The following is a 25,585-nucleotide window of genomic DNA, read 5'->3' as shown; positions in this document are numbered from 1 at the left end:
CTTGCCTTTGGGGATGTGTCAAGTAAGAAATTGCTGCGGCTGAGGTCAGAGAGGTCTTTTCCTGCTTTGTCCTCTAGGGTTTTGATGGTTTCCTGTCTCACATTCAGGTCTTTTATCCATTTTGAATTTATTTTTGTGAATGGTGTGAGAAAGTGGTCTAGTTTCAACCTTCTGCATGTTGCTGTCCAGTTCTCCCAGCACCATTTGTTAAAGAGACTGTCTTTTTTCCATTGGATGTTCTTTCCTGCTTTGTCAAAGATGAGTTGGCCATACGTTTGTGGGTCTAGTTCTGGGGTTTCTATTCTATTCCATTGGTCTATGTGTCTGTTTTTGTGCCAATACCATGCTGTCTTGAGGATTACAGCTTTGTAGTAGAGGCTAAAGTCTGGGATTGTGATGCCTCCTGCTTTGGTCTTCTTCTTCAAAATTACTTTGGCTATTCGGGGCCTTTTGTGGTTCCATATGAATTTTAGGATTGCTTGTTCTAGTTTCGAGAAGAACGCTGGTGCAATTTTGATTGGGATTGCATTGAATGTGTAGATAGCTTTGGATAGTATTGACATTTTGACAGTATTTATTCTTCCAATCCATGAGCAGGGAATGTCTTTCCATTTCTTTATATCTTCTTCATCTTATCACTCTTATCTCTATCTTTGAAATTCTCATTATTATGTGGCCAAGTGTGGACTTCTTTTCCTTTTTTCCTGCTTGGAACTTATGATTCCTAAAACTGAACATTCATGCCTCTCATCAAGTTTTGGAAACTCTCAGCCCTTATGTTTCAAATATTGCTTCTTTTTTTTTTGCTCTTTTCTCATTTTTAGAAACTCCAATTACATGTATGTTGAACCTTCTCATTTGCTCTTCATTTCTTTCTTTTCATATTTTCCTTATTTTATGTTTTTGTCTTTTCTTAAACCTCTCTTCTAGCTCACTGTTTCTACAACTGTGTCTCATACTATTTATCCATTGGGGTTTTAATTTCAATAACTACATTTTTTTTTTAATTTTTTTTTTCAATGTTTTTTATTTATTTTTTGGGACAGAGAGAGACAGAGCATGAACGGGGGAGGGGCAGAGAGAGAGGGAGACACAGAATGGGAAACAGGCTCCAGGCTCCGAGCCATCAGCCCAGAGCCTGACGCGGGGCTCGAACTCACGGACCGCGAGATCGTGACCTGGCTGAAGTCGGACGCTTAACCGACTGCGCCACCCAGGCGCCCCACAATAACTACATTTTTATTTCTAGATATTGTTTTAGTTCCTTTTCAAATTAGCCTATTTTTCCCCTGATTTCTTGTTCTTATGGCTTTTTTGTTTTCTCTTGTCTTCAGTAGATTTTTAAATATGTGATTTCAAATCTATCTCCCTATTCTCATAGGCCCAGCTTACAGTGTAACAATGTAAATATAAATTTACTCAGATTTACTGGAAATTTTAATAGAGAACCAGCTTTTATTGTCATTTTTAAAACTAGCCCAATAATTCAGGTAAAAGAAGAGGAAAGGGAAGGGGGCAGGGAGGCCCAGAGGAGGGTAAGGAGAAAAGTGTAGAAGAAGAGGGAAAAAAAGAAAGAAAAGAATACAGATGTTATATTAGTGGTTGAATTATTAGTCATCAAACACATCTAAATTACTGAGAAGTTGTACAATCCCTGTTTCACCTATTATATATGATATTATCATTGAAGATAGATCTATCATTGAAGATAGATATTATCATTGAAGAAGATTAGGTTAAGAGAAGATTTTCTTACCTCCTTGATTCTGAAGAGCTAAACCAAGCTTGATTATGCCTAGTTCTTACCCACTGAACCTGGGAAGGATGTTTCCTTATGTATATGTATGTCTTTCTAAAGGAGAGAAGATTCCTACTGAGGACCTGAAAAATGTTCTGAAAAACATGGGAATAGAGATCACAAATAAGGAAAATAAAAAGTTTCTGAAAACCCTGCCAGTTTCTGGTAAGCATTGAAGTTCTACTTTACTGATACCTAAAAATTTATTCATTCAACAAACATTTATTGAAGATCTGTTGTGTTCATGGCACTATCCTAAATTCTGGACAAACAGGGACCATGTCTGCAGTGACCAGGTCTCTTCAAGTCCTCAAAACTGCACAGAAGCTTTGTTTTAAAGTTTTGTGTTAGAAATTCTACTGTTTGAAACATTTTATGTCAATTAAAACTATGTTTTTTTAAAAGACTCAATCCTAGCATTTTAAAAAATATTGTTCTTTCATTTAGATTTTGGTCTAGTAAACTGGGACCTCTACAGTCAGAGGTCCCATTACAGGACAAACAAGTTCTTTTGTCCCTTTGGGGAAAAAATCTAAGGTCTAAGCTGGAAGAAGATGAAAGGGCAGAAGGGCAGGAAAGATGAAGAAAGAAAAAATGAAACCAAATTGTGAGGAGATAACGAGAAAGAAAAAGCTGTGTGCATTTTAGCAAACTGGAGTACCACTAACAATAGCCTTGTATTCTGCCCAGAGATAGGGTATCAATACAGAGTTCTGCATTTCATTGAGAATGAATTGTGATAAATTTCTAAATTTCCCCTTCCTGAAAGTAAACACTTTAATTTCCGTGAACCGTCAAAAACTCAATTATGTTTTATCTTACAGCTGATAAAAAGGTGTTTGAGAAAGAATTACTAGAGGGTGTGAAGTCCTTCAAAGGTGAGTAAGGAAAAGGATAAGGACAATAAAATATCAGACTGTTGTAACTGTTTTTGCTGATAATATAAATAATCAGGAAATTATGCATTTATTCAACAAATATCCAAGTGTCTCCTCTGTGTCGGGTATTTGAGCTGGAATATATAAACTAACATACGGAAAAAAATGCAATTACCCATAACCCCAGGTGATATTCACCTTTTTTATTATAGTTATCACTATTCTTTTTTTCTGTGTATACAGGTGTACAGATAATTAAACTCTTACTGTATATTTTATGTATCCTACACTTAATCCTAAAATTATAGTGTAAGAATTCCATGTCATTAAAAAAATTTTCTTTAATGTTTATTTATTCTTTAGAGAGAGAGAGAGACTGGGGGAGGGGCAGAGTGAGAGGGAGACACAGAATCTGAAGCAGGCTCCAGGCTCTGAGCTGTCAGCACAGAGCCTGACCCGGGGCTCAAACTCACAAACTGTGAGATCATGATCTGAGCGGAAGTCGGACGCCCAACCGACTGAGCCACCCAGGCGCCCCTAAAATTTTTTATGAACATCATTTTTAATGACTATACATCAAGTTGTATTTATGATTTACTTAGTCATTTTTATCTTGTTGAACATTTATTTACATAGTCTCCAATGGTTTGCTCTTATACATCTGTGATCTTTGTCCAACTTTAAGTCAGTTTCTTTGGATAGATTTTTCTAGTAAATCCAGTAAATCTTAACATGGTTAAGGCTGTAATATATATGAGTGGATAAGACTACTGGTTACCATTATCCCCTTGCCACAACAGTTTATTGTCACATTTTTTGATCCTTGCCAATTTGATAAATGAGAAATGGAATCTAATCATTGCTTTGATGTTTTTATTATCAATGAAGTTGAAATTATTTTTATGTCATTATGTCTTTTGGTCTTTTAATTACTTGTTCCTGTCTTTTGCCCATTATCCTATCAGAATCCAAGCTTTTTCCTCCTAATTTGAATGGCCTCTTTATAAATTAAAGATATTAGCACAATTGTCATAGCTACAGAAAATACTTTTTTGCTTTGTTATGTCATATGTTTTATAATAGTTTATTGAAATATAATTTGTATACCATGCAATTCACCCATTTAAAGTGTATAATTCAATGGTTTTTAGTATATTAACAGAGCTGCTCAAACATCATCAAAATCAATTTAGAACATTTTGATCACCCCCCAAAAATACTATACCCATTAGTCGTCACTCCTCGTTCTCCACAACCTTCCCAAACTTAAGCAACCAACAATCTACTCTCTGTCCATTATGTTGTATTTTTACACATAGACGTTTTTCATTTTATGAATTTGATTATATCAGTCATTCCTCCTGTGACTTCTTTTTTTTTGTATTTCAAAAGTATTTACTATCTACACAGCATATAAAAAATTATATACACTTTATTCTTGTTTTCCTAAGATTTCACTTTCTTCATTTATTATTTGACTCATCTGAAACGTATACACTATCTGTAAATCCTCATATTTTATGGTGATTTGATAAAAAAAAAAAAACTATTGTTTCCAGTTATTCTGCCTCCTTAACTAGTTTTTCCTTATGTGTAATTATATTAAGAAGGTAATTTGGGGCGCCTGGGTGGCTCATTCGGTTAAGCGTCCGACTTCTGCTCAGGTCATGATCTCGCGGTCTGTGAGTTCGAGCCCCGCGTCGGGCTCTGTGCCGACAGCTCAGAGCCTGGAGCCTGCTTCGGATTCTGTGTCTCCCTCTCTCTCTGGCCCTCCCCCGTTCATGCTCTGTCTCTCTCTGTCTCAAAAATAAACATTAAAAAAAATTTATAAAAAAAAAAAAGAAAAAAAGAAGAAGGTAATTTATTACTGTAGCAAGTTTCAAATCCTTTGTCTAGAATAACATGATTTGATTGTTGTCCTTGCCTAATTTACCATTTGCCAAACTCCTCCTCCTTTACATTTCTTCTCCCTTGTATAAACTTCTCTCAGAAGTTTAGTTATGGGGTCATGTTTTGTCCCTGACTCCCACACAACTTGCTATAAAGAGCTTCTTTGTGCTTTCATTTCTAGATAGGGTTGATGGCCTGCATTTTTCATTGTGTGACATCCTTATCTACTTTTTCTTGTTTTTATTAAGGAGGAAGAGTCAATGTTGGTAACATAAAAAATGTTCTACAAAGTATTGGGTTCAGACATGAAGAAAAAGAAATCCAGGACCTGAAAACCCACCTACCAGTTATTGGTGAGTATTTAAGATATATTTATCCTGGGGCACCTGGCTGGCTTAGTTGGTAGTGCATGAAACTCTTGATCTCAGAGTCATGAGTTCAAGCCCCATGTTGGGTGTGGGGCCTACTTAAAAATAAATAAATAAAGGGAGAGAGGGAGGAAGGGATGAAGAAAGGGAGGGAGGAAGGACAGAAACCTTTTTCCAGTAGATAATGACTAGTCTACTCTGAAAGCAGTGAGGAAACACATGCTGGGGAGAGAAAAATCAGGGGCAGAGATGCAATTTAGATGTTGCTGCCAAGGTCCAGATGATAAGAGTATTAAGGAACTACATGGTGATAAACGGGCAGGATTGATAAAGGGGCAGGCGATGTGGTAGGTGAAGGGGAGAGAGGTACTAGAAGTGTGAAGCAGAGGTTCATAGCTTATATGATTGCCACACACACACACACACACACACACACACACACACACGCACACACACACACAAAGGTAAGAGTGGGAGGAGAAACAGAAAAAGGAGCAGAATGAAGACAAAAATGTTTAGAACATAACTGAATTGGGCACCTGAGTGGCTCAGTCAGTTGAGTGTCCAATTTCAGCTCAGGTCATGATCTCATGGTTCATGGGTTCAAGCCCCACATCGTGCTGACAGCTCAGAGCCCAGAGCCTGCTTCAGGTTCTGTGTCTCCCTCTCTCTCTGCCCCTCCCCTGCTCACACTCTGTCTCTCTCTCTCAAAAATAAATAAACATTTAAAAAAATGTTTTCATACTGGCACAAAAACAGACACTCTGATCAATGAAACAGAATAGAGAACCCAGAAATGGACCCACAAATATATGGCCAACTAATCTTTGACAAAGCAGGAAAGAATATCCAATGAATAAAGACAGTCTCTTCAGCAAGTGGTGCTGGGAAAACTGGACAGCAACATGCAGAAAAATGAACCTGGACCACTTTCTTGCACCATACACAAAAATAAACTCAAAATGGATGAAAGACCTAAATGTAAGACAGAAAGCCATCAAAATCCTCGAGGGGAAAGCAGGCAAAAACCTCTTTGATCTTGGCCGTAGCAACTTCTTAACTCAACATGTCTCCAGAGGCAAGGGAAACAAAAGCAAAAATGAACTATTGTGACCTGATCAAAATAAAAACTTCTGCACAATGAAGGAAACAATCAGCAAAACTAAAAGGCAACCGACAGAATCGAAGAAGATATTTGCAAATGACATATCAGATAAAGGGTTAGTATCCAAAATCTATAAAGAACTTATCAAACTCAACACCCAAAAAACAAATAATCCAGTAAAGAAATGGGCAAAAGACATGACTAGACACTTTTCCAAAGAAGACAAATGGCCAACCGACACATGAAAAAATACTCAATATCACTCATCATCTGGGAAATACAAATCAAAACCATAATGAGATACCACCTCACACCTGTCAGAATGGCTAACATTAACAACTCGGGCAACAACAGATGTTGGCAAGAATGTGGAGAAAGAGGATCTCTTTTGCATTGTTGGTGGGAATGCAAGCTGGTGCAGCCACTGTGGAAAACAGCATGGAGGTTCCTAAAAAATTAAAAATAGAACTACCCTATGACCCAGCAATTGTACTACTAGGTATTTATCCAGGGATACAGGTATGCTGTTTCGAAGGGGCACATGCACACCAACATTTATAACAGCACTGTCAACAATAGCCAAAGCATGGAAAGAGCCCAAGTGTCCATCGATGGATGAATGGGTAAAGATGTGGTATATGTACATAATGGAGTATTACTCGGCAATCAAAAATAATGAAATGTTGCCATTTGCAGCATGGAAGGAACTAGAGGGTATTATGCTAAGCGAAATTAGTCAGAGAAAGACAAAAATCATATGACTTCACTCATATGAGGAACTTAAGACACAAAACAGATGAACGCAAGGAAAGGGGAGCAAAAATAATATAAAAACAGGGCAGGGGACAAACGTAAGAAACTCTTTAAAAATGGAGAACAAACAGAGGATTACTGGAAGGGTTATGGGAGGGGAGATGGGCTAAATGGGTAAGGGGCATTAAGAAATCTATTCCTGAAATCGTTGTTGCACTATATGATAACTAACTTGGATGTAAATTTAAAAAAATAAAACTAAATTAGAAGTAAATAATTTTTTAATTAAAAAATTAAAAATGACACAAAAAATCAAACAAAGGAAGTTAGATCCTATGTGTATTTTGATCTGGTTGTTGAAAGAAGCTTGATAGACTAAAGAAAAAAGGGAAAGAAAAGAAAAAAAAAGAAAATATAATTTTTAAATGTATACGATAAAATAGGATAAAATGAAATGAAGTAAAATACAATTTTAAAAATTTACAAAAAAATTTTTTTTAAGTAAAAATTTTTAAATTAAAAACAGAAAATAAAAATAAATGTTTTCTCTTTCTGTATCCAAGAATAAGAAAAGAAAAAAAAAGGAAAAAAGAGAGAAAAAAAGAATCAATAGATGGACCAGTGAGCAGAATGAAATCTGCCTGAAATTACATCCAGTTTCCCCTTGAAGTCTAACTGTGAAGCACTTTATGGTCCATACACCAAGCAGGCAGAGAGACTTGTGGTGGTCTTCTAGGGCCTCAGCTTAGTTGGCGCAGTGGATGGGGCTTGGTGCAATGGCTCCATTCTCCACTAGGCGGTGCTGCTTAGCTTACTGGGGTGGATTGGTTTGGGGGGCGCGCGTGCGTTGGAAAGGTGAAAATGGGGTCACTCAGCTTCCCTGTCTCTCTTACCAGAACTCTGCGCTGTCACCAAGCAGCGATCAAGCACCCCTCCTTTATCTCCAGCTTCCATCCGCTCCCCACTTCTACACTATCTGTGTCCAAGTATCAGCCTGCCAGGTGGCACCTCCCTCCTGAATTAAATCTCATATGGGGCTGTTTCCAAACCCCTCACTTCTGAGAGCCCTGCAGCTTGGACCTGCTCCGACCCTCTGGGGGAGGGTCTTGCCAGGCAATAGCGGGGTCCTGACTTGCCCCCCGGAACGTTTGTGGGGTTGCACTATTGCAGAGGTTCACAGATTATGGCCAGGTGCCTGCTTGTTCCAGAAAAAGGTTGTGTGATCATACCCTAGCATCTTTGTTCCAATAGCAGCAAATGTGGCTGTTCTCCAGGGTCCACTGGGACCTTTCCCTGTGAGGAAGCTGCATGGCCTCTACCAAATGTCCTTCTAGCAGTGGAACCGCTTCTCCCCTTGTGGCTCTCACACCCCTTGGACCTCGCTGCCTGCTCTTGGGGATTCACCCTTCCCACCAGAGCACCACCAGTTATTGAGCTGCGGAATTTCTGACTCTGCTCTCCCCTGTTTATGGAGTCCTAATGGTATTGAAACCCTCTCCTTTCTCCTTTCTCCCTTTCTTGCTCAGTCACTTGTGGGTGTTTCCACAGTTTCTCTCTAGCTACTTTTGTGGGGAGTGCTTTTCCTGCACTCTCCCCTTTTCTCCGTCCTCCCTCTGCAAAAATAGCTCCCTACCCTCCGTGGCTTCTCTCTCCCCCAGTTCACCTCTCTGTGCCTCGTACCTGCTGAGTTCTGTGGCTCAAGTTGTACAGATTGTTGTGTTGATCTCAGATCAATTTTCTAGGTGTGCAAAATGGTTTGGTGCTGATCTAGGTGCATTTCAGGGACAAGAGAAGCCGAGAACTTCCATGCGGTTCTGCCATCTTGGCCCCTCCATAAGGTCCTGAGTTTTAAATACATTCCTTTAATTGTGCTACTGGCTATTTACCCAAAGAATACAAGAACACTAATTCAAATGGATACATGCTCCCCAATGTTTATTGCAGTATTATTTACAATAGCCAAGATATGGAAGCAGCTTAAATGTCCGCTGATAGAGGAACAAATAAAAAAGATGTTGTATATATAAACATACAGTGGAATATTATTCAGCCATTAGAAAAGGAATGAAATCTTGCCACTTGCAATGACATGGATGGAACTAGAGCGTATAATGCTAAGTGAAATAAGTCAGTTACAGAAAGACAAATATCATATGATTTTACTCATATGCGGAATTTAAGAAACAAAACAAACAAGCAAAGGGGAAAAAAATAAGAGAGAAGGAGACGAAGCAAGAAACAGACTCTAAGTTACAGAGGACAAACTGATAGTTAACCAGAGGGGAGGTGGACAAGGAGATGGGCTAAATAAGTGATGAGGATTAAGGAGGGCACTTGTGATAAGCACAGGGTAATATATGGAAGCGTTGAACTACTATATTGTACTTGAAACTAACATAGCACTGTGTGTTAACTAACTGGAAGTAAAATAAAAACTTTTTAAAACATAAAGAGCTTTTCTGATTTTGATTATATCTACCTATTAATGTTAATTGTATTAGAAATTAGAGCACATTTTAAAATTATGCATTAATTCACTTTAAAAATAATAAATCTATTACATGTTAAATAAAAAACATTTTTTGAAAAATGTATTTTTCTGGGGCACCTGGGTGGCTCAGTCGTTTAAGCATCCGACTTCAGCTCAGGTCATGATCTCACAGTTGGTGGGTTCAAGCCCCACGTCGGGCTCTGTGCTGACAGCTCAGAACCTGGAGCCTACTTCGGATTCTGTGTCTCCCTCTCTCTCTGCCCCTCCCCCGCTCATACTCCGCCTCTCTCTCTCTCAAAAGTAAATAAAACATTAAAAAAAAATTTAATAAAAAAAAGAAAAATGTATTTTTCCAAAATAAAACAAAAAATTTAGTGAGAAGAGGGGTACTGTTTTACATATTTATATGTCAGTTTTACATCTGTCTGCTTTCTCCTATCTGCTTCTGCATTAAATCTATTGGGATATGTTGTTTCAGTTGGAGTATATAAAGACAATCTGGCCTCACATAGATGTATGTAGTTGGCAAAGGAAGGAGTATTTCAATAGCCTCTTCAGATAATTGTGGATATTCTTCTTTGATATTATCCCAAAACTCAACAAGTGGTAGCTTCTTAAAGTTTAGTGGCAATATAGGATCAGAAATCATATAAATGAACTTTTTAGACTTGGTTACATTAAAAATCTGTTGGTCTGTCTTACACTTTAATCTGTTACCCATGCATGGATATTTGTAACATCACGTTTTGGTCATTTGGAAAATAGTGGTTCACTGAGTTATACAGATCTTCCAAATACTGGCACATTTCATTATTCAATATAAAAAATGATATTTGTTAATATTGTCACCAATCTAATCAGAAGAGTGCTCAGTATTGGGAATCTATCAAGTCATCGTGTAAATACAAGGTTTCCTAAATTCAAACTTGTGTTTGAAAATTTGAACTCTACCATTAAAACATCTACTGTCAATTGTTTTCTTAAATTAACAGGTTTACTCTGTTCCTTTACAAGTAGATGCTTCCCAAGTACCAAAGTAAATTTTGTCCATTTTCTCAAGCAAAAATGGTGATCCATGAAACAGCAGCTAGTTTGGGGGTGCTTGAGTGGTTCAGTCGGTTGGTCTCAGGTCATGATCTCACAGTCTGCGAGTTCGAGCCCCACATCAGGCTCTGTGCTGACTGCTCAGAGACTGGAGGCTGCTTCGGATTCTGTGTCTCCCTCTCTCTCTAACTCTCCCCTGCTTTTACACTCTGTCTCAAAAATAAATAAACATTAAAAAAAAAGGCAGCTGGTTTTCTTGAGACTCAATCACACCAATTCTTACCTTTTCTGTAAGAAATCATTCTATTTTAGTATGCAACTGACATGCTTTCTACAAACTTCTCATTTCACTATACAGAATATTAAAAAGATGTGTTCTCAAGGGTTCAGATTTAATAAAACTAACACCTTTTGCTGAACCATCAAGAACACTTAAGTGAAACTGACATCCATTTACTACAAGCATGTACAGTGATGAACACAATGGTGGCTAGTGCTGTTTGTTGCCTCAATGCATGCAAAGATGTCAGCAATTTTACCCACTACTACTTTTGCACCATCAGTGCAAATGTCACAAGTGTAAAATGCAAAGGGTATTGGGTGACTCCAAAGGTCCTTGGACCACACTTTGAGAACTGTTGCTCTAACCTGTCTCAGGCTTCTACTTAGTGCAAGAGAACTAGGTCTGAAAGAAGGAAAACTGCCTGGGGTGGAGCTGACTTCAAACAAACAAAACATCCCATTCACCATAAGACTCCAAAGATTTTTAACAGCTTATGAAGTAAATAAGAAGTTTTATTAATTGAATGGTTATATACTTAAAGCTCAAACTTCTTTCCTTTATTATATGTTCCTGCCTGGCTGGCTCAGTCAGTAGAGCATATGACTCTTGATCTCAGGGTTGTGAGTTCAAAGCCCCACATTGGATATAGAGATTACTTAAAAATGAAATATTTTTTTTTAATTTAAGTTCAAGTTAGTTAACATACAATGTAGTCTTGGGTTCAGAAGTAGAACCCGGTGATTCATCTCTTACATGATGCCCAGTGCTAACCCCAAAAAGTGCCCTCCCTAATGCCCATCACCCATTTAACCCATCTCCCCACCCACTTCCCCTCCAGCAACCCTGTTTGTTCTCTGTATTTAAGAGTCTCTTATGTTTTGCCTCCCTCTCTGTTTTTATCTTACATTTCCTTCCCTTCTTCTATGTTCATCTGTTGTGTTTATCAAATTCCACATGAGTGAAATCATATGATATGTCTTTCTCTGACTGACTTATTCAGCTTAGCATAATACCCTCTAGTTCCATCCATGTTGTTGCAAATGGCAAGATTTCATTCTTTTTCATCACTGAGTAGGATACCATTTGTATATACATACCACATCTTTGGTGAGGATGCGGGGAAAGGGGAACCCTACTGCACTGTTGGTGGGAATGCAAACTGATGTAGCCACTCTGGAAAACAGCACGGAGGTTTCTTAAAAAATTAAAAATAGAACTACCCTATGACCCAGCAATTGCACTACTAGGTATTTATCCAAAGGATACAAAAATGCTGGTTCGAAGGGGCACATGCACCTCAATGTTCATAGCAGCACTACCGAAAAAATAAAATCTTTAGGGGCATCTGGGTGGCTCAGTAGGTTAAGCATCCAGCTCTTGATCTCAGCTCACAGTTCGTGAGTTTGAGCCCCATATCAGGCTGACAGTGAAGAGCCTGCTTGGGATTCTGTGTCTCCCTCTCTCTCTCTGCCTCTCTCTCTCTCTCTCTCTCACACACACACACACACACAAAATAAATAAACATTTAAAAAAGAAAATTTTTAAATAAAATATTTTTTAAAAAGAAAATATAAAAATTTTAGAAGAAAACATGAAAAATTACTGGGATTCCATACACCAAATCTTCATTTAAGAATTTTATATAGGGGCCCCTGCCTGGCTCAGTTGGTAGAGCCTGCAACTCTTGAGCCTGGGGTTGTGAGTTCAAGCCCCCCACTGGGTGTAGAGTTTACTTAAAAAATTTTTTTAATCTTAAAAAAAAAAGAACTGTATATAATTTTTCAAGTCTCATTATCTTCATCTGATTCTACATTCTGAATTTTCCTACAGAAGATGAAAAGGTGGAGTTGGCTGTGTTGATGGAAGCAGCCAGTGCCTTTACAGGTGAGTGAGAACTTGTAGAAGACATCACAAAGTTGAGATCTTGATGCCTTGTAGAGAAGTACCTTTTTAAAGCAGTACTTTGCCCCCTCCATCCATCATTAGTAAGTTGGCTTTGTTCTTTTACTTATTTATTGATGATTTTCATCTTATTGCCAATAACTTAGATTATTAGAGATTTACGAAAAGTGTGGCCACTCTCAAAAAGAAGTATTAACTTGTTCGACATTTTTACCAGTGTTTATGTCTCCGGTGTTTAAAGAATCAAAATCCAGGTGAACGCAGTAAATCTCAAGGTGAAGTTTTTGCATCAGGGAATATGGTCACTAAGAACAGTCAGCCCCATAGTCCAAGTCATGAAGCACTATCAGAGCTATTACCAGTAGGACTATGCACGTTCTATATACCATCACACTGCCCCCATGTTACTCAATGCTATATTCACCCCCACACAGAAGAGAAGAGTTGTCTTCTCATTTTGAGTAAAGAAACTTTTCAGGTGTTGAATTTTACCATAACTCTAGTGACTGGAGTCAGCTTGTGTGTTTGAACTTCATCCTGCAGTTGGAAATAATGCTGCACTAGATTATGTTCGCCATAATTCAGAATAATTCGATTTCTTAATGTTTTCACCTGAAACGATTCCCATCTATTCAAAGGAGAAAAGGCGGAAGCCAATGACTTAAAAAATGTACTGGGAAACATGGGAATTGAGATCACTGAAACAGAGCAGTTGATGCTGTCAAAAACTCTGCCAATCTCTGGTGAGTATATAACATGCCACATGTGGTGCTCAGGGAAATGTGGCACTGTGGGCTTCTGGGGGAGAACTGTCTGATGCCCTAAGAAACCCCCTAAGGAACATGCAGTCCAGACAGAAACCCCATTCTCATCTGTGTTTTAGTTTGGAAATGATTAATTTTTAAGTGAAAAATTTACAAGTCACTGGGCCCCTGCTAAATAGTTTTTTAACCTTTTATATTTTATTTATTTATTTTGAGAGAGAGAGAGAGAGTGAGGAGGGGGAGAGAGAGAGAGAGAGAGAGAGAGAGAGAGAGAGAATCCCAGGCAGGTTCCATGGTGTCAGCACAGAGCCTGATGCAGGGCTCAATCCCAGGAACCGTGAGCCAAAATCAAAAGTTGGACGCTCAACTGACTGAGCCACATGGGCGCCCCACCCCCCGACTAAATATTTTAAATGCCACACAGCTGACTTCTCTGTAGCTCCCCTGAATGTGCCTCCCCAACACCCCATAATCCAGCAACTAAAAGATAAACACCTGAGAGCAGGGTGCCTCCAGAACCATGTGCTGGGACTGTCAGTATTCAAATCCGATTGGTCAGTCATCCAATTAGTCCCTCAAAAACCACCTCTTGGGCACCTGCATATGCTCACCACTAGAGACCCTAGAGGCCAGCCTGTGCCCCGCCTGTGTCTCCTGCCCAGTCTCATGGACCTCCACGTAGACCTTCTTCCCACATACACACTCCCATCACCACTTGTCCCCTAAGCAAGAGCAAGCCTACACATCACCGAGGGGGCTGGTACCCCTTGATGGCAGAAGCAGCACCATGGGCAGCAAATGCCCGATGCCCATCTGTATTCTCCCCACATACACCTAAGGCTGTGGCCGCTTCCCATGTCTAGCATTCCCCTAGATTGCTCTCAAGGAACCAATTATGAGAATTGGGACATTGGCTCTGAGACAGCAGGACAAAGACGCAGAGAGAAGATGGGCTGTCATGGAGATAACTGCATATACATGCCAGGCATTGTGGAGTCTGTCAACACTGGAGACACTCCTGCCACAGGAAGGGGCCCTTTGGGACAGACAGCACCTGTGGAGATGGGTGGGGCTGGCAGATGTCCCGTGTTCTCCGACCCTGTTGAATTTCCTCTCCATTTATGGAAACTGTTTAGAGAACATTTATTTAAATATTGTTGTATACCACCGTTTGGATTGATAATTATTTTTAATAAAATCCCTTTATAGGCCTATCATTCAGGCTAAACATAGACTTAGAGGAATACCTTATGGGCCTAGGGCACGAGCAAGGAAAAGGGAGAAAGGCAGAGCATCAAAGTGCAGTTCAAGAAAAAAAAAAAAAAGAACAAGAGGCAACTATATGGGTGTGTTTTTAGCCTGCGTCAGCTACTGCCATAGGTTCCAGTGATGGAATAGACTGACCACATTGAGGGCATTCCTTTTATTCTTCTTTGAAGGTGAGATAAATAAATTGCTAGATGAATCATATCAAATGTCTTATAAAATTATAGAATTCCTTATCCTTTTTCTTTTGACTTAAACTTTCCCCTGTCTCACAGGAGATGGAAAGGTGTACAAGAAAAGATTACTGAATAGTGTGAAACTTCTCAAAGGTAAGAATCATGAGAACAGCAGCTAAAATCTATTAGGCTTTGCATTTGCTTTCTTTTCTTTTTTTAAAGTTTATTTATTTATTTTGAGAAAGAGGGAGAGTGGGAGCTGGAGAGGGGCAGAGAGAAAAGGAGAGAGAGAATCCCAAGCAGGTCCCACACTATCAACAAAGAGTTTGCCACGGGGCTCAGTTCCACGGACCATGAGATCATGACCTGAGCCAAGATCAAGAGTCGGATGCTTAACCAACTGAGCCACCAGGCACCCCTGCCTTTTTAAATTTCTGATTAGAATCATGCTATCCCATTATTCCACTGGTTTAATGATACTGAACTTATGCTCATAACCTACCACTCTTCTTTAGGTATAACTACCTCAAGTTATTCTTAATAATATGCAGCAAGTTTGACATTCTGATTTCATTTACGCTGATTATCACAATTCATCAGGCTTATCTAATTTTCCATCCATGATTATTTCTTTTTAAAAATTTTTTAGGGGCACCTGGGTGGCTCAGTCGGTTGAGCGTCTGACTTCGGCTCAGGTCACGATCTCGCGGTTTGTGAGTTCGAGCCCCATGTCGGGCTCTGTGCTGCCAGCTCAGAGCCTGGAGCCTGCTTCGGATTCTCTGTCTCCCTCTCTCTCTGACCCTCCCGCACTCAGGCTCTGTCTCTCTCTGCCTCAGAAATAAATAAACATTAAAAAGACAGAGAGAGACAGAGCCTGAGTGGGGGAGAGGCAGAAAGAGAGAGAGACACAGAATCCGAAGCAGGCTCCAGGCTCTGAGCTGGCAGCACAGAGCCCGACATGGGGCTCGAACTCACAAACCGTGAGATCGTGACTTGAGCCGAAGTCGGACGCTCAACCGACTGAGCCACCCAGGCACCTCCATGATTATTTCAATGAAAAGTTACAACACAGTGCTGAGGGAGCATTTTGTCTTCTCACCTCCAACACTGACTATCTGGGTTCATTTAAATGGCCAGTGTTTCACTCTCCACCGAGGGTGGATACACATTCAAAGCTAGCATCTTCCACTTCTTGGACTTACTTCTATTATTTACATCCTCTTCTTTCCCAAGGAAAGAAAGTCAGTATCAGTAACCTGGACCCCCTTATAAAGAACATGGGAATTCAGCTTGAGAAAGAGGACCATCAGGACTTACTGAAACACCTGCCGACTGATAGTAAGTATTTCAGATACCACTGTACTTCGAGCAAATCTTAGAGCTTCTATATGAGGGCTTCTGAAGGCAAACCTATTTTTTAATCTCTTTGAAAAACTTATGAAAGATTTCAAACATCTATCAAAGCAGAAAACACGGTAACAAATACCTGTGTATCCGCTGGCTAGAGCTAACAGACGTTACCATTTTTCCTTATTTCTTTCATACATCTTCCTTCCTTTCCATGTATGTCTTTTTTAAATAAGACAGTTTCATTAACGACTGAATAAGACCAATTTAGCTGGGTAAAAATGCCATGGAGGCAAAAATAGTAGAATTCATTAGGAAGAGTTGGCTAAGGGGTAAGCGCCAGGCTAAAAGGTCCTGAATTAGAGGGCTCTTGGATTCCAACATAGAGCCAGTGGCTTTCCATTAAAAGCCTGATGAAAAACAACTTGTAAGAGAGCCAGACAGCACATCTTTCAGCACAACCAGCACATGCCTCACCAAAATAAACAAATTATTCTTCTTCCCTACTTCAGGGTTCCCATTCTCCACTAATGATTGGCAGGTGTGGCTAAGGCCACTGTCACCAGCAAACATCTTTGCTGCCCCTACCTGTAGTTGGCCTTAATGAAGAAAACCGTTTGAGCCCACCTTGTAGTTTAAAATTTCCGGGGCACCTGAGTGGCTTAGTCGGTTAAGCGTCTGACTCTTGATTTTAGCTCAGGTCATGATCTCACAGTGCAGAGTCTGCTTGGGATTCTCTCTCTTTCCCCCTCTCGCTCCCCTTCCCCTGCATGCTCTATGAATGAATGAATGAATGAATGAATGAATGAATGAATGAATCCCTCTCCCTAAGTAATTATCCATTATTTTGTCTGGAGCCTCTTCTTATCATGAAAAATATCACTATAAATCATTTAATTGTGACATTGTCCCCATATATTAGCTAGGGGCCCTTAAAATGTTTCCTACCAGAAAAGGGATTGTTACCAATGAGTATTTTGAGGCCATTCAAAAAGAAAAAAAAAAAGGAAAGAATAATTTTTTCTTTTTTTTTTTTTTTTTAATTTTTTTTTTTCAACATTTTTTAATTTATTTTTGGGACAGAGAGAGACAGAGCATGAACGGGGGAGGGGCAGAGAGAGAGGGAGACACAGAATCGGAAACAGGCTCCAGGCTCCGAGCCATCAGCCCAGAGCCTGACGCGGGGCTCGAACTCACGGACCGCGAGATCGTGACCTGGCTGAAGTCGGACGCTTAACCGACTGCGCCACCCAGGCGCCCCAAGAATAATTTTTTCTAATCCAACATTATGACTACTATACCACTGGAATTCATTCATTTAGCTAGCACAAAACTAGATGCAAAACACTGAACTAGAGAGTGAACAATTTATACCTGGTAGGACAAAGAAAATTAAGGCATGATCTCTGCTCTCAAACAGCTCACTGTCCTGAGGGGTGGAGGTGGGGACTGTAAGCAAAATTTCGAGAGTGGGAAGATAGCATTCTGTCAGGGTTTAACAGTCAGCTACTCATGTAAATAAATGACATCTAGGCCTCAAATTCTATCTTGTCTATTGAAATATGCTTCCTTATTGGGTCTGAAGGAAGGGAGAGTCCTGTTAGAAGGGGTTACAGTTGATCCTTGAACAACAGGGGTTTGTGTGGATCCACTTATGTGCACATTTTTTTAAATTCTGTCACTGCAGTACAGCACTGTAAATGTCTTTTCCTTATGATTTCTTTAGTAACATTTTCTTTTCTCTAGCTTTCTTTATTGTAAGGATACAGTAAATACACAGAACATACAAAATATGCGTTAATTGATATTTTATATTATCGATAAGGCTTGTGGTCAACGATAGGCTGTTAGTAATTTTTGAGGAGTCAGAAGTTACACATGGATTTTCAACTTTGTAAGGGGGTCAGCATCCCTACCCCTCACGTTGTTCAAGAATCAACTGTATTATTAAACCTGCTTAATCTCTGGGTTAAGGGTCATTGGATACTTTTTACCAAGTAGTATTAATTAGAGGATGTTCACTTTAACAATTTGACCTTTCTCTTTGTTCTTGCTTATTTTGACTTTAAAAAGTTACTGAGGAAAATTATGAGAAACAGCTGAATTTGAACCTTTTATATTACGACTTAAATTTTTCATATCGTTTTTCTAAGTCTAAGATTTGGTCTCTGCCTGAATTGCCTCTTCTTACAGAGAATAAAATGGTTGATTTGAATGTGGTGATGGACGACGCAAAAGCTTTTGTAGGTAAGAAGTAGTGGTAAAAAGGGAATTCGTTATTAACTAAGACCTTAATGATTTACAGGAAAAAAAAAGATGCTTTTAAAACAGTAGTTTTCTCTTCAGGCTATTACTGACATGCGAAGTTGACCCGCCCCCATCCTACAAATTTAATGGTTAAATGTTTGCTTTATAATCTTACTGTTTGATTTGGGATTTTTCCTGTATAGGCCTACATTATATGGAGTTTGGACCAAGAATGTTTTCCACTTCACCATTGTTTAAACCACCAAAATATAGGTGAACGCTCTTCAGTCTCAAGGTGAAGCTCTTGTAGGACAGCCAGGAAATATGTGTCAAAAGACCCCATAATTCAGGAAACATAATGGCATTTGACTTATATCTGGGATTATATCTACTTTTCTTTTGCTTGAATTGAAAGTATAAATTCTATTTCTGAACATAATCCATTTGCCCACATGTACTCTAAACCTACATAGATTAACAAGTTTCATTGCCAATTTGCTCTTCTAATTAAACTTATGCCAAATATGCAATCTTCTCTATAATTTGAAATCATTTGCCCATTCCTAACATTCTTATGCATGAACGGGGCGCCTGGGTGGCTCAGTCAGTTGAGCATCCGACTTCAGCTCAGGTCACTGTCTCACAGTTCATGAGTTCGAGCCCCGCATCAGGCTCTTTGCTGATGGCTCAGAGCCTGGATCCTGCTTCGGATTCTGTGTCTCCCTCTCTCTCTGCCCCTCCCCCACTTGTGCTCTGTCTCTCTCTGTCTCTCAAAAATAAATGTAAAAAAATTTTTAAAAATTAAAAAAAAAATCTTATGCATGAACAATTCTCATCTTTCCAAAGGAGAGAAGGTTAACGTGGGTAATCTGAACAATGTGCTGAGGCAAATGGGACTAGTACTGACCGATGAGGAGAATAAGGAACTGTTGAAAACTCTGCCCATTCATGGTGAGCATTTAGCACATCTCTGAACATTCGTGGTGAGCATTTAGCACATCTCTGAAACTTGGATTTATGGGCTTGTGTATGAAAAGTGCTGAAATCATATATGCCTATGTCTAGTAAAACCCCATCTAGAAAACATGGTGTTACAAAAGAAGAAATCCTGTTCTTGTCACTTACATTTTAATATTGAAAATTGGCAACATCTTTCACTAGTCTCCATCATCAAGGCTACATTATCCTGTCACCCTGGGATCACTGCTTCACCTAAATCCTGACCAAGGAAATGAGGAAAATCAGAGGAGTAAGAGTAAGAAGGAAAATGGGAGAAATAGGGAGATAAAGACTGTTTTTAATTCAACCAGTAGGTAGATTTACATCAGTGAGAGCTTTATCTTTGGTTTCATTCTTACTTGAGGGCAAAATAAAATAAAATCCTCAACAAATCTGAAGCATTTTCCCCCCTGAGATTATGGATGTTGGATTGTCTGTGCTCTATTTGTTAATCTTCCCTTCATTTAACCTATATTCTTAATCGTGTCTTGTCTTACAGCTGATGGAAGAGTATATAAGAAGAGATTGCTCAAAGGTGTGAAAGCACTCAATGGTAAGTGAGAATCATGGTGAAAGCACAAATAAAAATAAATTCCTCGTGCTTAGCATTTGCCTTTACATGTTCCAACCTTGCTTCTTGCCAATTTTTTGATCCATTGTTTTAGACTCATAACTCCCCATTTTTTCTTGGGTGCATTGACATTTCAGGATAGAAATTCTAACACTGTATTCCGGCTAGAACTGTACAGACTGGTTGCTATTTCCAACCATGAGTGGGCTCACTTATTCCCCTCTGTTCACCTCTCATGGGAAACTGAAGCAGAGTCCACTGGACGGGTGTTAAGGAAAATATCCTATCTCTACCCTTTATACTATTCTGTTATAAGCAATAATTTTTTAAGTTTTTAATCAGAAATTATTTTCAAAACATCAAATACTACAAGAAAACTATCCAATTCTCCCACTTAGAACACTGAAAAAAGAGTTGTAAGCTAAGGGGTACCTGGGTAGCTTAGGCAGTTAAGCATCTGACTCTTGATCTCGGCTTAGGTCGTGATCTCACAGTTCCAGTTGGTGAGATCAAGCCCCGTATCGGGCTCTGTGCTGACAGCATGGAGCCTGCTTGAGATTCCCTCTCTCCCTCTTTCTTTTTGCCCCTCCCTTGCTTGTGCCTCTCTCAGAATAAATAAACATTTTTTAAAATTCTGCAAAAAATTGCTAAGTCAAGTCATGGGGATATAATGTGCAGCATGGTGACTATAGTTACAATACCATATTGCATCTTTGAAAATTGCTAAGAGATAGGGGCTTCTGTGTGGCTCTGTCAGTTAAGTGTCTGACTTCGGCTCAGGTCATGATATCATAGTCCGTGAGTTCCAGCCCCGTGTCGGGCTCTGTGCTGACAGCTCAGAGCCTGGAGCCTGCTTTGGATTCTATGTCTCCCTCTCTCTCTGCCCCTCCCCTGCTCATGTTCTGTCTCTGTCTCAAAAATAAATAAAAACATTTAAAATTTTTTTTAAAAAAGAAAATTGCTAAGAGATTTTAAAAGTTCTCACCACAAGAAAAAGAATTCGCAACTTTTCATGGTGATGGATGTTAACAAGACTTATTGTGGTGGTCACGTTGCGATAGATACAAATACTAAATCATTATGTTGTACACCTGAAAGTGATATAATGTGTCAATTATATCCCAATTTTTTGAAAAGCGAGAGTCCTCCATCAATCTCATCTGTCCCCATAAAGGTAAATACTCTTTACTGTCCACCTGTGTCTCAATGGTTATCTTTCTCAATTTTTTCCTACTTTCTTTTTTAATATGAAATTTATTGTCAAATTGGTTTCCATACAACACCCAGTGCTCATCCTAAAAGGTGCCCTCCTCAATACCCATCCCCCACCCTCCCCTCCCTCCCTCTCCCCCATCAGCCCTCACTTTGTTCTCAGTTTTTAAGAGTCTCTTATGCTTTGGCTCTCTCCCTCTCTAACCTCTTTTCCTACTTTCAACAGAAATATCTAAATCTAGGGAGATATATATGTTAATGGTTTCTTTGTGCCCTTATGCTTTATCCTCCAGTTGGAATTTATGATGCATGACCATGATTAGCATTTTTCACTCTTAAGCATCAGTATTTATGATCTTATTTCGTGCCCTTCTTTCCTAAGGACCAAGGGTCAAACTCAAAAAAGTGAAATCCCTTGTGGAAGACATGGGAATTAGACTCAATGATGAGGAACTTGAGGAAATAATGACTGATATGTCAACTGATGGTGAGTATTACGGGTGTCATTATGACCTTGAAAGAAATATTGAACCCTTCTATCAGAACTACTGAAAGTAGCCTTCCTTTTTCGTATTTAATGAAGTAAATGTAAATAGAAAAACTTCATCCTGACTCATTAGGAAATACTATCTCCAAAAATGCTTTTTAAAAAGCCATGTTGTGGGGGTGCCTGGGTGGCTCACTCGGTTAAGTGTCCGACTTCAGCTCAGGTCATCATCTCACAGTTCATGGGTTTGAGCCCCGCGTCGGGCTCTGTGCTGACAGCTCAGAGCCTGGAGCCTGCTTCGATTCTGTGTCTCCCTCTCTCTCTCTCTCTCTCTCTCTCTCTCAAAAATAAATAAACATTTAAATAATAATAATAAATTAATTAAATAAATAGTGATGAGCGTAAGTAACTTTTCAATATATTTGCAAGAGCTACCATATAATATCCAAAATGTCAGTGATTTGTATTAATGGCAAAGTCATAGGTTTTACTACTTCCACTGTGGTTTGTTGCCTGCATTAATAATTGAAGAAAATGCTAAATTTAAGTGAGTGGTTAGTGAAAATAAAGATGGGACATTGTGAGAGTTAGAGGCACCAGCCCCCTGTGCAGTCAGAATGTAACTACTGATAGCCTACTGTTGACTGGAAGCCTTACCAATAACATAAGTCAATTAACAAATATTTTACATGTTATATGTATTATATGCTATATTCTTACAATAAAATAAGCTAGAGAAAAGAAAATGTTATTAAGAAAATCATAAGATCGGGGTGCCTGGCCGGCTGAGTCAGTAGAACATGCAACTCTTGATCTCAGGGTCATGAGTTCATGCCCCACGTTGGCTGTGGAGCCTACTTAATTTAAAAAAAAATCATAAGAAAGAAAAAATATATTTACAGTACTGTATTTATCAAAAGAGTCCATATATAAGTGCAGTTCAAACCCATGTTGTTCAAGGGTCCACTATATTTTTTTCCCATTCAAGCTCAAGGACTCCCTGAATTCTATCATTAGAGGGTACATAGGCCCCACGTTAAGAAATCTTGATTAAATATTATTTAACTCCTGATATAAGTCACCCATCTAAACACCCTGACCTCCTGTTCCTTGACTTCCTTAATTTCAATCATCTTTCACTCCTGTCCCCTTAACTGCTACTCACATGGTGATGACCTACACCTTGCCCTCTCCTTATACTTCATCATCCCCAAAAACTCTATTTCACGTACCCACTCTCTGATGATTATCCTTCCAGTTTACTTACCATGCATACATTTCTGCCATAACACAACGGAGGAATGCCCGAAAAACCTCCCGTTCTGTAAAATTTAAATTGCCCACTAGGGGCACCTGGATGGCTCAGTTGCTTATGCGCCTCCAACTACAGTTCAGGTCATGATCTCCCAGTCCATGAGTTCAAGCCCCACATCAGGCTCTGTGCTGGCCACTCAGAGCCTGGAGCCTTCTTCAGATTCTGTGTCTCATCTCTCTCTGCCCTTACCCCACTCACTCGCTCTCTCTCAAAAATAAATAAACATTTTTAAAAAATTTTAATTGCCCACTAAAGTAACTGAGCTCATAGGGAAAATTGGAGAAGCCCAGTCCAAATATGTAACCAGAAAACTAAGAAAAGCAGTAAGTGACACTGTGTGAGGAAGAGTAGACAGCCCAGGTAAATAGCTGAGTGGATGGAGACTATTAAAAAGTGCACACCCACACCCACAAAGAAAGAGTTGAAAAGCTGGCTTGCAGTTCTGAAATAACGTAGATGGAAGTAGATTTCTGAGCCACTGAACCTTATTCCCCTTCCTATATCACAAGTATCTCTTCCTATATTAATTATTTTATGAAAATAGGGCTGAAAAAGCCCCTGCCATAGCCAACCTAGAATTTTTTCTTTTCCTACTGAAGTTCATAATTCCAATTCTTTCACTTAGGAAAAAAATCCGTGTGAACCAACATACCATCCACATCGCTGTGACATTACCCCATTCACCAACTGAATATGATGACTAATGCTGTTGAACATGCGCTGTAGCAGGACAGAGTACAGAATTCCAACCCCAGCCGCTCACCAGCCACGTGGAATCTTGGCTCCCATTGTGGGCTGGCCCTTCTACTTGTGGCCTGGATCTCATCTCCACTTGCCTTCTCAAGAACTCAACTCCTACAATTTTCCCCCTTTCTCTCCTGCACCATTAATTTCTCCCTCTCTACAGTGTCTCTCTATGTATTCATTCCACTGACATGCTGATAATGCTTTTCAATTCCCCTTGGCCCCTGCCAGTGACCATTCTAGCCCTTAGTTCCTCTTCACAAGCAGAACCTCTCAAAAAGTTGTCATTACTTAGTGTTGTCTGGTGACTGATCATAGCTACATTGAGCATAGCATAATGTATATTGTCAGATCATTCTGTTGTACACCTGAAACTAATATAACATTGTGTGTCAACTATACCGCAAAAAAATCCCTAACATTTGTGGTGACTCTTTGTCTCTTGTTCCTCACCCCCATTCACTCTTGAGCACTCGTTCCCTGCCATGGAACCAAACCAGCTCTCAATCATCAGTGACCTCTGTCTCTTGCCAAGGTTCATGGTCACGTCTCTGTTATTTCACTTGCTATCTCGGCAGCATTTGACATAGTGACTAACCCATCTTTATTAAAACATTTTTTTTCTACAGACTTTTGAAGCCCCATACTCACCTAATTTTTTTCTTTCCTTACTGGGAGCTTCTTTTCAGTTTCCTTTTCAGTTTCTGACTCTTTTTCCCCTGCAAGGTCTCTAAATAATGAAGGGTCCAGAAGTAGAACCTTGGCTGTTTGTTTATTTGGTTGGTTGGTTGTTTTTATCTGCACCTTCTTCCTAGGGGATTGCATCCAGTCTCATTGGGTCAGATGACTTCTTAAAGCTGATAAAAGCAAATTTATTTCTCCAGCGCAACCATCCTAAGTCAGGAATGGTATCTCAAACTAGCTATTTGAGACCTCCACTTTGATGTCCAAAAGGCATCATAAACTTAATAAAATATTGATTAATTCCCCCTAAAAAGCTTTGAGGCTTTCTAGTAATGACATTTAGTAATGACATTTAGTCCTGACATTTAGTCCCATGTCAGTAATATCATCCCATCTACCCTGTTGATGGAGAAAGAGGGGAAGGAGGGTTGGGGAAGGGGACAAATAGTTTTCTTCCTTAATTTCTCCTTTCCCTTACATCACACATTTAAATCTAGGCTCCACCTGCAAAATATGTCCAGAACTCATTCGCTTATCACTGCCTCCACTGCTGCAACCATAGCCCAAGCCACCAGGATCTCTTTCCTGGACCACTGAAACAGTCTCCTGTCTAGTCCCCATTCTTCCAGTTTCCCCATCCTGTGCACATCAGCCAGAATGATCTTTTCAAAGCTAAAATCCAGTTAAATCACTCCCCCTTCTTCGAGGCTTCCAATGACCTTCCATTACAACCAGAATAAAACCCCACCTTTATCATGGGGGCCTACAATTCCCTGCATGATTTGGCCCATGCACACCAGCCTTTTCTCTGCCTCTCAGTCACATCAAATTCATCCCATTCTTAGGGCTGTCCCTCGTACTGTCTTTCAACTTGGAACATTCCTTCCTGTCATTCAGGCTTCAACCCAAATAGTCCTCAGAGACGCCACCCCTGACTTCCCCATCTAAAGCAATCTTACCATTACTCTTTATTATATAACCCTGTTTTATTTCAATGACATTTTAATAGTACTTAAAATGATCCTTTTTGTTTGTTTGTTTATATGCTAATTGCCTGTTTCCCTCTGTGAGATTGTACTTGCACTCCTTGACAGTGAGAACCCTGCCAGCTGGTTTACTTTCGTATCCCCAAAGCCTAGCAAAGTGGCTGGCACATTAAAGCCACCCCCGTAAATATCTGTTGATTAACTGACTAAATTTAAAAAAAAATACTCAGGGTCAGGTTCATTTGTCCTTTTTCCCTATACTTACCTGTAACCAA

The 25,585-nt window shown here is 39.5% G+C and overlaps 1 protein-coding gene across 1 annotated transcript in view; it reads left to right on the top strand.

Annotated features, from left to right (window-relative positions):
• LOC131496946 (uncharacterized) overlaps positions 1 to 25,585 on the top strand; it is a 120,766-nt gene that overhangs the window by 87,289 nt on the left and 7,892 nt on the right. Inside the window, exons 27-37 of the mRNA XM_058702823.1 lie at positions 1,859 to 1,963; positions 2,623 to 2,676; positions 4,815 to 4,919; positions 12,441 to 12,494; positions 13,151 to 13,255; positions 14,818 to 14,871; positions 15,952 to 16,056; positions 18,259 to 18,312; positions 19,159 to 19,263; positions 19,811 to 19,864; positions 21,477 to 21,581. Of these exons, the coding sequence (XP_058558806.1) occupies positions 1,859 to 1,963; positions 2,623 to 2,676; positions 4,815 to 4,919; positions 12,441 to 12,494; positions 13,151 to 13,255; positions 14,818 to 14,871; positions 15,952 to 16,056; positions 18,259 to 18,312; positions 19,159 to 19,263; positions 19,811 to 19,864; positions 21,477 to 21,581 (900 nt within the window). The remainder of the gene's footprint in view (positions 1 to 1,858; positions 1,964 to 2,622; positions 2,677 to 4,814; positions 4,920 to 12,440; positions 12,495 to 13,150; positions 13,256 to 14,817; positions 14,872 to 15,951; positions 16,057 to 18,258; positions 18,313 to 19,158; positions 19,264 to 19,810; positions 19,865 to 21,476; positions 21,582 to 25,585) is intronic.

This window comes from Neofelis nebulosa, chromosome 16 (assembly GCF_028018385.1).
Source record: "Neofelis nebulosa isolate mNeoNeb1 chromosome 16, mNeoNeb1.pri, whole genome shotgun sequence".
NCBI lineage: Eukaryota > Metazoa > Chordata > Mammalia > Carnivora > Felidae > Neofelis > Neofelis nebulosa.
The sequence above is the reverse complement of the archived record's forward strand: the minus strand, read 5'-3'. Positions and strand labels throughout refer to the sequence as shown.